This window comes from Convolutriloba macropyga, chromosome 2, assembly GCF_964194025.1.
Source record: "Convolutriloba macropyga chromosome 2, txConMacr16.3, whole genome shotgun sequence".
Classification (NCBI taxonomy): Eukaryota; Metazoa; Xenacoelomorpha; order Acoela; family Convolutidae; genus Convolutriloba; species Convolutriloba macropyga.
Genome location: NC_134469.1, coordinates 35,720,186 through 35,733,959, shown reverse-complemented (window position 1 = coordinate 35,733,959; position 13,774 = coordinate 35,720,186). Strand labels below are relative to the sequence as shown.

The window sequence follows — 13,774 nt, the reverse complement described above, 5'->3', positions numbered from 1 at the left end:
AAAAACAACATTGCGCGAAAACGGCTTTTCCCCAACCGACATAGAAAAGGTCATTTTTTGGCTAATTTTTTCTCGTAGGCTTTCCCCGCCGGCTGTTCCTGATAATTCCTACGGGCGGTGGGGGGAAAGTTTGGTTTTTATGTTGTCATAAAAAGCTCCGAAAAATAAAAAAGTGAAGTTTTTTGAATTTTTGACCCCCCCAACCTGGCCAAAAGTCCAACTTATAGTGATTCAACGGCCAAAGTCACTAAAGGACTATTTCTTAGAATCGCGATTCATGGCCGCATGCAAAAATTCAGCCAATTCTAACGGAGGGGTTTCGAGAAACCGTCGCGGAGTCTTCATTCTGAATACGTATAGAAGTACTCCGTACTTAGAACGACGAGCGGACGGGGCCCCTCCCCCTGTCCTAACTGAGACGGGATGCACAAGCAGCGGCCATCTAGGGCGGTCAGGAGTTTCGCCTCTCGGCAAGCGGTCAAACCTATTCAGGTGTTTGCCGCTCACAATAGTGCCACGCGTTTGCCAAACTGCGGAGACTGCCTGCTCTAAAACAAAAAGTCTGATATGCTTTTCAATCAAACTAAAGATAGGAAAGCACAAAATTCGTTCTCTTTGCCATATCATCAAAGTGTACCTGGCCGAGCCGTTCCGGCTCGGAATGAATTTTCAAGGGGCAGCATCATCATGTCTTTCTGTTTAATGTGGGGACTGTCTTCAGGGACAAGCCCCTCAGCCAGTCCCGATTTTGCCTTATAATGAAAAAATCATAAGATCGCAAAATTTTCAAAATTTTTGAAAAAGCGTTTTTTCTTAGATTTTCTGGCCAAAGAATAGCAGCCAGTAGTAAATTTCACCCGAGAAGCACGTTTTTGGCATCAAAAATCACTTTTTCGAAAGTTTGATTTTTTTCGGACTTAAGCGTTTTTTGGTCAAATTTTCGAAAAGTTGCGTCAAAAATTCAAAAATTAAATTTCAATTTTTTGCAAAAATTTTTAATTTTTTGCGTTTTTTATTACTCGTGTGCATTACTAACTACTTGGATGACCGACTGGACTTTACAGAACATCAATAGCTCTTTTAGTTTAGCAGTTAACTCCTTATGAAAAGGGCCCTTGTGCCCCCCAACCGTCAAAAATATGTTGCTCAAAAATGACGTTTAGAGTGCTCCTACGCCAAAACTACACTTCTGTGACCCCCACTACTTTGCGACGGCAGACAACTTTTATCTTACAGGTCAAAAGTCGAAAGTCAATCATTTCCGAGAAAAGTCAAAAATCACGAAAAAAATGTCAAAAATCACGATTTTTTTAAAAATTTTAACTTCTATCACTTCCGACTTCTCTGCGCGCTATAACACTCCTACCTGTGCTTGATCGAACTGCAAAACAAAAAAGTTGAAAAATTTTCAAAAAATTGCGGGCGGGGATGACTTTTCTCAAAAAGTCGGTTTTTGACCCCCCCAACCGGCCAAAAGTGCAATTCACGAGATTTCAACCAAGATGGGACCATATACAAAGTCATTTTTTCACCATTTCCAGACCACATGCAAAGTCTCATCAACTTCTGACGGCTCATTTCCGAGATCGCAAAACTTTTTGCACCCTGGATCCTTAGTTAAAGGAATACTATCTGGCAGGGCCCCCTACCCCGCCAATCTGGGGAAAACTTGTTATTTAAATGTGTGAACGCGACCACCTAGATATTTATTTAGTTAGATATTATTTATAATAAACATATTCAAAGGTATAAAGGTCATCAACTGAAAGCATCATGTAAGTTCTTCTCTACCTCCCTAGGATGCAAGGTGAACATCTGATCAATGATACTAAGTCATAACAAAAAAAACAAATGGAAGCAAAACAATAATTCTATAAAATTTTTGAAAAATAATTTGTCAAAGCCATCAAAACCCGGGATTTTCTCTGAAACATAATATATGTTCATTGAATCACATTTGATTGTTATGGAAGCCTGCATATATGAAATTTGTAAGAAATGATACTTATCTATACTTGAAATTTAAAAAAGCGAAAAGATTTCGAAAAGGTCAGAGCCGCAATAACAACTGGCTCATTTTTAATGTAAAAACCCGCGATGACACCGAAACTAGCCATTCTATTGCTGCCCGTTGATTAAAACACTTAAATGTTTCAAATCTAAGCATACAAATTTCGGCAAAAAATCTTAATGTATCAGAAGTAAATGATGCCCAAATGATGCATCATGGATAAATATCGATCTAAATTAGCGACGGACCGCAAATTTAGTTCTAGTCGCTCTTTTAGAAAGCAGAATTACAAATAGACCTTGAGCTCGCGATATTTGCGTCAGAAGTTTTCCTGCAAATGTGACCTGTCGACAAATTTGGACAAAATGAGCTCAGAAAAATTAAAGCCAAAAAATCAGATTTAACAGTTCAGCTATAGCAGATCTAACACCCTTTAAACCTCAATAAAACCTCGGAAAAATTGTTTGACTTTTAAACTTGATATTCTAGGCTTGACGGGAGTTCTGATGATACCTTTAACAACTCTGTACGATGATTGACAACTCTGTTTGATAGCCCAATATTGACTGAACAAAAACGCAGTTGAGCATATCTAGCTTCTGGTGCTGTATTTTTTTTGAACGAAAAATTTCTTTTCAATTAAATCTGCGTGGTCTCCATTATCTAATAATCTTGGTTTATATTGATCTAAAAATTAAATGTTTGCTGATTATTTCTTTTTGCCAATCTTAAGGTTATCTCCGATCTCTGACGTTTCTTCCTCTCTCCCTCAGCCTTTTAACTCTCGTTTTTTAATTTCCTCGCGTTAATGAACTGCGCTCAAGTACCCTCCTGTTGATTTACATTGCTTACGAAAATACTCCCCTCTCATTGGGTGAGTACAATTAGAAATCGGGCCTGTTTCTAATTCATCAAGAGATTGATTCAGCTCAACACAAGCGTCTAGGAAAAGTTATCTTCACATTGCGTCCCACACAATCGGGTCGCTGATTATCAGACAGTTCAACTAATTGCTGCGTTCAACTACGGAGCTCGCGACAACAGCATATTAGCTGATCCTCGTATGATGACAACAGAAAGTGACTGAACTGCTCTGTCGAAGGCAATGGATTGTCCCACTGACTGGTAATTTCTGCTATCAGCTAACAACGACATGCGCAATAAGGCCTTCTTCAGAGTCCTCGACAGACCGCCCAAAACTTCAATTGCCAGCGGGACGAACATAATTCCTTGTTGAGCACAACTATTTTCATACTGAGCATATTTTCGATCTTCAGCAGCTTCAATTGCATAGCCTGACTTCTCTGCCGCATGAGAAATAATGTTCGGTTGCAGAAAGGAAGTCACGGTTATGTCTAGAGCAGCAGATTGGCCAGATTTCCAACAAGGCAGATAGACGTCTCCTGGGCGTGAGTTGTTTTCCGCAATGAGATTGCGTTTTTCAATTACTGGAGACAAATTAGCTGCTGAACAGGCAGAAGCTATGCGATCGCGAATTCTATCGTGCCTTGAAATCGCATCTCCCCTTCCATGGCAGGCAACTGCATGCTCACCAGACGTGTCCAATGTACCTGACTTACAAAAAGGACATTTTCTTTCTTGATCATAAACCGCGATCCCGGGCCTGTACTTGACACTGACTTGAAATTCCTTAGCCGAAAGGTGTAGACCTAGAGCGGGAATTGGAGGCGCAGCAAGCCATGCTCCTGAATGAGGCAGGCATAGTGATTGGAGTCTTGCTTTTTCCCTAGTTGACGATTGATTTCTTATTAGGTCAGCAAGTTTCTCTTTATCAAGTGCTTCTTGGATCTTCTTTTGCGTGTGCGAAAGTAGATTGAACTGTTCCAGACTCTGTTGTAACTCTTTAAAAGTGTCACTTTCTGAGGGACGCCTATTTGTTATTTTGTTCACCAGCTCGTCTGAGGCTACAATTAAGCCCACAAATGCACTTTTGTATTGCTCTTGTGACTGTCTGACGCCTAGTCCCGACAAACTGATAGGTAAGGAAGACTGTTGCCATGCGTCATCATCAATAATTGAGCCAATAATTTGATCCAACACTTCTCTTTGGCCGTCATCGAAACTCTTCAATACATCGAGCATCTCGTTTGATGGAGTGTTAGTTCGTAATGAGTATACTAGTTTCGGAGTTCCCAAACAGTAGCGAAGGATACCCAATGCACATTGAGGATCGTTGAGGTGATGTAAATTATCCAGCATAGATAAAATTTTTTGAACTCTCCTCTTCAAACAAGAAGCGACAAACTCTTTTGAACCAACTGCAGCACCCAGAATTTCAAAGCCGTTTCCCAAATTCCTTTTTACTGCCTGATCAATGGAGGGTAAATCTTTAATTGACCACAGCTCACATTTGTCTGTTCTCAAGATTAGGCCTCTCTCGGGGCCTTCATTGGCTAGGATTTCAAGCGTTTGTTTGATCTGATCTTCAGAACCAGCAATAAACCCATCATCTAAGTACCAAGTGTGCTGTACCAAATCCGGAACTGAAGTCTTGATCTTCTGTATGATCGGCCATAACGTCAAGGAGAACAATAACGGTCCCAGCGGATCACCCTGCTGAACACCCGATTCACTTTGAATGATTGCATTGTTATAAAAGAGTGGTGTGTGCTGGGAGTAGCAAAAATTGGTGAAGGCGGCAATTCCTGGAATAAATTCATAAGTTGCTTTTAATAAGTGTGATCACTTGACTGAGTTAAAAGCGTTTTGGAAATCAATTTGAAGCACGCCTCCGTCCTTCTGAGCACTTACTATGTTATCGTATGTATTTTTGGACGAATGAATGATTGCCTCAGCGCCTCCGCTAATGCCGACTCCCAATTGCAAACTGTCAAATAGCTCAATTGCTTCTGATTTAGCTTCACCTGCCAAGCATTTTGCTATGAGGCGTCGCAACACTTCGCCAACTGCTATTGGACGCACCCCACCTTTCTTTTTGGATAAAGCCGTGAGTGAAGCGCAGCAGAGTGCTTTGGAAATAAAAACAGGAAAGAGACCCCTACTTTACAAACTTTGTTATCGCTTTCAGTGCAAACTCGGACCGATCAGGTGCAGTGCAGTCTACTGCGTGCTGAAGATGTTCTGGAAACATCTTAGAGGGACCGGCTGCAGTGTGTTTGCTGAATGTCTTAAGTTGTTCATAAACTGCGTTTTCACTAAACTGGAACGCATTGGATGCAATATCGTCAGGTAAACTGACATCAGGTATCGGTTCTTTAGCTTTGTTATCGGGTGCGAGACCTTCAGAAGCTAAAACTTCAGCAGCTCGGCCAAATTGGCCTTGTAGGCACAACGTCTTCGCGCTGACCGATATTTCTTCAATGCTGTTAGTTCTCTGTCTTTTTGATTGTTTCAAGGAGACAGCTTCTGACCAAAGCTTCCCATATTCACCGGCGTTCCAACGATCAAAACGTTCTGCGAGACGTTGGTCTTGATTGCGCTTTTGCTTTTTGCCTCCGCGGTTACAAGCACGTAGAACGCATTTTGAAACCGCAAAAAGTTTTTGCCAATTTGTCTCATTGTCTGGAGCCTCAACACTGTTGTATTGGAACCAACATTGTTGTATTTTCATTTTGTTTGCTAGGAACTCGAGTTTTGAGCACGACTTGCTCGCAGCCAAACTGTCTTTAGGAATAGGATAACACTAACCCTTTCGATTGCCCCCAGAGTGTTTTCAGGACCATCAAGGGCAGCTCCCTTGTGGGCAATCATCTCGCACTTTTTGCCCGTCTTGTCCACCAGAACTGAGATGCATTCCCTACTTCTCTGTCTACAGTTCCGTTTGCATACCTTGCGCGAGATTACGTACGAGAGAGGGAGAGCGAGTGCAGCTGTCCCTGCCACAAGATGCATATAGTCAAGGCCTGAAGAAAATAATTTAACTGCAGTCATACAAATCATCACAAATGCACGACATTCTATCACATTCTAGCACAACATCCATAAATAATGCTTAACTCTCTATTAGTACCAAACAGGTTATCTATAAGCACCAAACAATAGTAGTCCTCATATGAATGGCGACAGTGTTGTAAACGAAAGATGACGTAATGTCGAAGAAAAGCAGGGCAATATTTATGTAAACTTGTGTTAAAGACATTACACACCAACAAACTTTAACGAAAAAGCATATGATGTTCAAGTCATGCATAGTTTTAAGGCAACTTATGTTTGATGACTTGGGTTCACTGGGTTATTGGGTCTAAAAAATTTTAATGCTAGCCTAAGAAAGTGAGGCAAGCACAATTCTATTCATTTTGGCAGCTTTCCTAGTGTAGACCGAGAAAAACTTGTAACTGAGAGACACAACAGAATGCTACTGCTCCGCACATGACCTAACTCCTAAACCAATTTCCGCAGAACATATTCTTTTTAGCGCCACTATTGAACAGAATCATGAGCCATCACGCCAACAGAAATGAACTCAAAATTCTAAAACTTGAAATTCTAAAACTCGGAAAGGGTCAAAACCGAAAAATTTTTCTAACCGGGACCAAAATTTTGTACATTAGATACATTAGCAACTGTTACAAAGAGCAGTTGGCTCTCAGATTGTACTATAAATTGATTCTTCATTAACTTTAGTCTTTTATGCGAAATGTTGCTAGATCTTAAGATCTTCCGGGCTCCAAGTTAGTTGAGCTCTCTTGACAAAAAGCTAGCAACAGTACTAGCATTCGGCTGGAGTATTAAAACTTCAGCGCGAGATTGAACATAGATTATCAATAAAAATATTTTTATTTTCAATCGAAATTAAAGTGAGTCCTATAATATAACCGAGCGACTAATAGTTTCGACGAAATTGATAGTCAATTGTAACCAAGTGACTAACCAAGCCGGCGTAAAACTCGAGAACCAGATCGTGAAAATTACTTTTCGATGAGACTCTTGAGCAGCCGAAACATTTGGTCCAGCGACACGGACAACAACAACAATGACACAAACAGCAACGATTCAATTCGATTAGGTGCACCAAAGCACAACCAGCCAGGGTGGCCACCAAAAGTCACAGCAGAAATTAGAGAACAGTTGATTGGAAGGAGAGTGGTCAACTCAAAACGTTAGAAAAAGAGCAATCTGAACTGCTCAATTAATTCTCCAGACACTTCACCGAGCTAGAAGGCTACCTGACACAAAACGAAACAATGACAGCCGAAAGTGTTCGTCGCATCGATGCTTCTTCGAGACAATTTAGAAGACAACCGACAGCAGCTTACAGAGTTTACTGTTAGAACAGAGTTTACTGTTAGAACCAAAGGGTTTTGAAAGTTTCGATAAAGACACCCAGCGTACGTAAGAACAAAAGAATAGAGTTTTGATAAGGGTAGTTGACAAAGTAGCATTTCTCCGAGACATTGAAAGTTGTCGCAAAATAATTGACAACTATCCGAAAGATGCACTGCGAGAGTACAAATTAGGGTAAGTTGCTATTCCAATTGAGAACGAATTGTCAATATTAGAAAAAAAATTCAAAGCAGAAAATTTAAGCGACTCCCGAGAAACAGCCATTGCGTAATCAGCTGGAACAGCTACCAGAACTGGATGATTTAGACACATTAATTCAAAAATTTGCGCCCAACGGTTTGCGAACCTCAGTTATAGTCGGAGTTACCATCGAAGCCTTTTCAAGCAGTACGGGCATAGTGAGGATTGTGGAAACCAAACGACCCTAGAGGCATTCACAACGAATAGCAAAAATGATCCAAACCAGAGAGTAATTAGCAACAATAAAGAAGCCTCAAACTGAAAGGGAGAAATTGTTGAGTTTTCTCAGAAATCTGCTACCAACAGGAGTGGAAAGGAACACCGGTTGTAGAAAGGAAAGGCCAAGTCGCGCACGTCGAGACAACGTGAAGTCAAGCGAACGAAACTTGAAAAGTTGATGGCCAAGCAAGTACCAGAGCAACAGCGAAAAGGCCGGTAAATTCCATTAGAAAATGAACGAGAAGTAATGAAGCTGCGGCTACAACAGTAGGAACAACAAAACATTCATGTCTTCGACAGGGAAAACGAGAACTAGAAAACGAACTAAAGAAAGCAGAAGCAGAGGAGCAGCAGCAACACCTCCAGATCAAGGTAAGCAGCGGAATCTCCAGAGCGTCTGGATCAATGGTAGAAGACACACAATGTATTGGACCAGAATAACGCCAGGTCGGCTAAAAACAGTGACCGAGCACTATGGCCCTAGCCAGTCACTATCTCCAGATTATGTTATCGACCCTCCCAGGAAGGCCACACAAATTGAGAAATCTGATCTGGAATTCTGATCGCTTTCCAAGAGTGGCTCGTCACCAAAGCGGCTATTCATGAGAATTTGTTAGCACAGACAAACTCGTTTGACAGAAGAAAATTTCGAAGCCGCGATGAGCCAAAGAAGAGTACTTTTGCTTCAAACGCTAAAAATTCAAGCAAACCTAAGAACCTCGAGTGTCCCGTCAAGGGAGGAAAACGCCCTACTTGGGCCTTGAGAAAAGTTCACATCGAGCAAGGTAATGGAACGACGAGAGCATGCCCAGAAGTTCCGACTGTGTTTCAATTATTTGAGACCAGGTCATCTGTCGAAGGATCGTAAAAGCAGGACATTTAGTGTACCCAAGTGTTGAACGTGGCAACAGATTTCTGCATAGTGAACTCTCGAGCGAGGAGGCCACGGCAAGTGTCAGAGGCTACAAGCAATAGCCCACGGCAAGTGTCAGAGCAATAGCAAACAACATCACTCAAGGAGGACTCCCAGTGGTGCGAATCAAACTGACGAGCAGAGACTTAAGCCTAAATGTTCTAGGAAAATGTGATTCAGAATCCTCAGTCTCATTTGTAGCCAAATCAGAAGTAGTAGTACTACAAATCAGCAGTACCAGGGATCCATGGCGCACAGGATGTCAAGACTCAAATAGTGCCGATAGCTGTTTCAATCCAAGAGAAGTCTCGACCATTAACAACAGTGCAATTCTATGTGCTCGAGAAACTGAAATTGCGTGACCGGATTGTGAAGCTGCAAGAGTTGAAACACCGTTACCCCCACATTTGGATGAACTTTTGCACCAGCAAGAAAACAAAACTTCACCATGGGCACTGAAATTAAAGATTGGCTGAGCCTTATAAGGTTCACTACCAGCGACGCAAGCAGCAATTCGTGTCAAAACAGCATCAATTACAGATGATAAATTAGCAAATTAGTTGAGTAAGAGATTTGATATCAAGTCCTACGCCTCAAACTGCGATGTCACCGATCATTCAAAATACCAACAACGAGCAATCGGAACGTTGGAGCAAACAACGCGATTCAACAAAGAAAGATTTTCCCCAGAAGAATTGATTTTAGATCTGCGAAGCAATTTCACTGTAAATATTCTTCCTTTAGCTCCAACCTGATTTCATCACGCATTTCCGTTCAAATAGATATTATTCTTCCACGTTAAAATTAAAAATGTCAATCATGAAGCCTGCTTTGCAGATCGCTTCCAAATGATCGTGAGACTGTAGTTTTTCCATGAATCATTGCAAAAGTAATTGAAACAGTTCATCTTCTGATCAGTGAAACTGCTTCGAAGATAGTTTCTAGTTTCTTCATTTCCACATCAGTAGTAGATAAAACAAGGGATTCAACCACCAGTAAAATTTGTCCCTTTCTCCTAACGCTAATCGCGCATGTCGAATCGGGCCAAATTTTACTGTTTGTTGAATCCCTTGTTTTATCTACTACTATATATTAGCTCTATATTCACTTCTTTTATATTTTAAATCTATCATTTCTTGTCTCATTTAGTGCAAGCCACTAGTACACAGTTAAGCTGGTAATTAACCATTATCAGACGGATAGTTCGGGTTCTATCCTCACTGACTCCAGTGAACGTATCCCAGATACTAGTATAAAACTAGTGAGACCGTGTAAAAAGCACGTAAAACCAACTTGCGAAAAAACTTGAACAAAAATTGAAAGAAATATTAAAATAATAAAAATTTTCATATATCCCCTAATCAATATTTAATCAATTTAAAAATAAAACTTTCTGTCTCACTTGGTGTAGTGGTTAAATCATCGAGTCTAGTTAAGTTGCTTTAGCAAACGGAAGGTTTGGGGTTCCTTCCTCACTGACTCCAGTGAACGTCCCCCGACTTTGATGAAATACTATAAAACTAAGTGAGATAAAAAAAACAAATTCACAGTTCTTAAAAAGGATGATCCCTGCTGTGAGACTGTATATGGGACACACTGTGATGGGTATACAGTCAAAAACACGGAGATCGGTGGAAACACAGTGATTAGTGTTTTTCTATGTCTTCTTGAATATTATACTTATAAACATTCTCTCTGAATTGATTTCTAGTGTGACCATATCTATATCTATGAAGATAAATACATAGTCTACATTTCCTATTTCTAAATCTATACAATGATATATGTTTATAAACATTACACATACTACATGTTAGATATTGATCAGGATCAGAATAATGATATCCCAAATGTTCAATATAATCTTTCACTTTGACCATATTTTTACATACATAACAAGAATATTCTAATTCTTTACAATTATTACAACATTCTTTCCAAGGTTTATTTATGCATTTATTGCATTTCATTTTCATTTTTCGAAAAACTATTTTTTGATTATTTCCCTAAAAAAATACATGTCTCAATCAACTAACACTAGTGTCATAAACTTCTGTGATGTCTGTAATCTATCCTTTGAATCAAAGAAGGCTTTATACAGGCATCAATCATACGATCTCAAACATAAGGAACTATTGGAGAAAATGTTTGAGTCTGAAGAAGAGGAAATCTCGGAGAGGGTGTATAATTTGGATGAAGATGATTATATTATTAAAACTAAACCAGCCACCAAACCTAAAATTAAAAACTGAAGAGGATATCTACACCAGAATTAAGTATGAATGTAAAGAATGTCATGAAGAATTTAGAAGTAAAGTAGCTCTAACTACTCATTCATATAGTCACAATCGCATGAATCTAGAAAACACAGAAGACTTCGATATAAACTCAAGTCAGAACATGAGAGAATTTTATATTACTGATAAAGGTCGGAATTACACTGAAGATATAGATGAAGCAACTAATTACTCTTTAGAAGAAATTAAAAACTGTTACCAGTTTCGTAAAGTTAAGAGTTTTAAATATAAGATCACGGCTGAATGTGATTATAAGAAGAGAAACAAAGAAGAAGTTAAAAATACTAAAATATTTTTCAATACTGATTATATTAATAATAATACAATATATGAATGAATATGGTGACTTCAATCGGTGGCTAGATTTCGAAAAGGAAATATATAAGGTTATGGTTATGATTTTGAGTTTCTTGGAATAAGAAGTATTCAGTTTAACATTGAACCAACTAAAGCATCTATTGGTAGTTATATAGATTTACCTCCTGATCTCAAAAACTCTAAACCGATATAAAATATACGTAGTTATAAATAAAACTGCTTACAACTAACTATTACTGCTTGGCTACATTCCGCCCCACACCATGCAACTCGAGAAAGTAAATATGTAGATAAACTAATTGAACCAAGACAACAACATGAAGATGATTTTGCTTATATAATAAGAATACAGAAACTGTATAATATTAATATTTGGGTATACACACCTTGTGGTAATGGTAAAATAGAATTGTTTAAACAAGTGGATGATTTTAAAAAAGATAGAAAAGATGTAAGAATACTAGTTTGGAGTAATGGTCAAATAGAACACTGTGCCCTAATAAAAAATATAGAAACCTTGTTAGAACGACCAAATAAAGACAACATTAAATATTATTATTGTGATAGGTGTACATATTGGTTTAACTCACAAATTAAATATGATAAACACGAATGCAGCACCTCATTCAAACCAGACATTGTTTGTCCTAAGAAAAAACATTACTTTTGTAAATGAACACAAACGTCAGAATATAAAAAATATTATAACTGCCGATATAGAATGTTGCATTGTTGAAGTTACAACTAATGATTGTAAATATGTAATAGCTGAACATATTCCAATAGCTGTGGGTTACACCTGGCAAGGTAACTTCAAACACTACTTCGGTCTAGGCTGCATCAAAAGATTTGCTAGAGATCTATTAGAAATAGAAACTGAGAATAATTTCAAACATAATGAAAAGATGATATTCACAGAAGAAGATAAATTATATCATGAAACTAATAACACTTGTCATATCTGCAGCAAAACATGTATTAATAAAGTAAGAGATCATTGTCATGAAACTGGTAAATATAGAGGACCAGCATGTAAAATATGTAATCTTAGATACAAACAACAAAACTTCATTCCAGTAATATTCCATAATGGCTCTGGCTATGACTTCAACCTACTATACAGTGAACTCTTCAAACAGAATAATGATAAAAGAAAAGTGGATAACATACCACTAGCTGCTGGTAAATCTAAGATGTTAAGCATTGGTTGTCTCAAATTCTTAGACAGTTATAACTTCTTAGCTGTGCCTCTAGATCAAATGGCAAAGATATACGGATGTAAAACTAAAACATTACATCCATATGAATACTTTGGTTTAGACTCCTATAAAAATCTTATAGGTAATCTAAAAACAGAAGACTTCAAATCCTCACTACATAATAAATTACCAACACAAGAAGAAGTAGATAACTTTAATAATGAAAACTGGTAAAGATCTAACTATAGAGTATTTACAGAATGATGTGGAAATATTAGACTATTGCATGAATGAATATGTTAAACTAAGCATGAAAGAATTCAAGCTCAATCCCCTACACTATGTAAGTCTCCCAGGTTATAGTTTTGATTGTTGGTTAATGTCAAGCGGTGTAACATTAGATACATTACAAGATAAACAAATGCTAGATGATTTTGTTGGAGCAAAGAGAGGTGGTATATGTGGAATAATGGGAGATAGATATATAAATATTAGTAATACTAAAACTAATGCTAATATTAATGATAATACTAATACTAATACTAATACTAAGAGTAATACTAATACTAGTACTAATACTAATACTAATGATAAAGTTATTAATAGAAATATATGGTACACAGACGCAAACAACCTATATGGTTATGCAATGATGCAAAAGTTACCTTATAAGGATTTTGAGTTTATTACTACTACTACTCTAGATGTAATATTGAATACTCCAGATGATAGTGATCATGGTTACTATATAGTTTGTGATAATGATTATACTAATGAATTTTAAGCGAGAACAGAACAGTTAGCACTAATGCCTAATAAAAGAAAGATAAATGATAATGAATTGGGATACCGACAAAGAGAGAAAAGTAAAGCAAGATCCGAGAAATTAATCTTAGACCAAAACAACAAAACAGAATTTATGGTTCATTATAGGATGTTAAAGTTCTATGTTAAGATGGGAGTAAAAGTAACAAAAATACATAGAGTAATTAAATTTAAACAAGATTATATATGTAGCGATTATATACAAAACAATACAAATAAAAGAGCAACAGCTAAAACTGAAGCAGAAAAGGATGTAAGGAAATTAATGAATAACTCATTATATGGAAGAATGTGCATGAATCCTCTACACTCTTTCAAAGCAAGTTCTTACACGATGAAGAAAAGATAATGAAAAGTATAAGTAAACCAACATTTAGGAATATAACTAGATATAGAGATTATAGTCAAATAGAATATATAAAGAAAAAAATAGAATATGATTCTCCAGTATATGTAGGTGTTACTATCTTAGAATTAAGTAAATTAC

The 13,774-nt window shown here is 37.8% G+C and overlaps 1 protein-coding gene across 2 annotated transcripts in view; it reads right to left on the bottom strand.

The window, feature by feature from the left end:
- The window catches only part of LOC142335248 (glycerophosphodiester phosphodiesterase 1-like), a 170,349-nt gene that overhangs the window by 139,919 nt on the left and 16,656 nt on the right, over positions 1-13,774 (bottom strand). For both annotated transcript variants that reach the window (XM_075383665.1, XM_075383666.1), the window contains one exon: positions 5,681-5,895. In XM_075383665.1, coding sequence (XP_075239780.1) covers positions 5,681-5,895 — 215 coding nt within the window. The remainder of the gene's footprint in view (positions 1-5,680; positions 5,896-13,774) is intronic.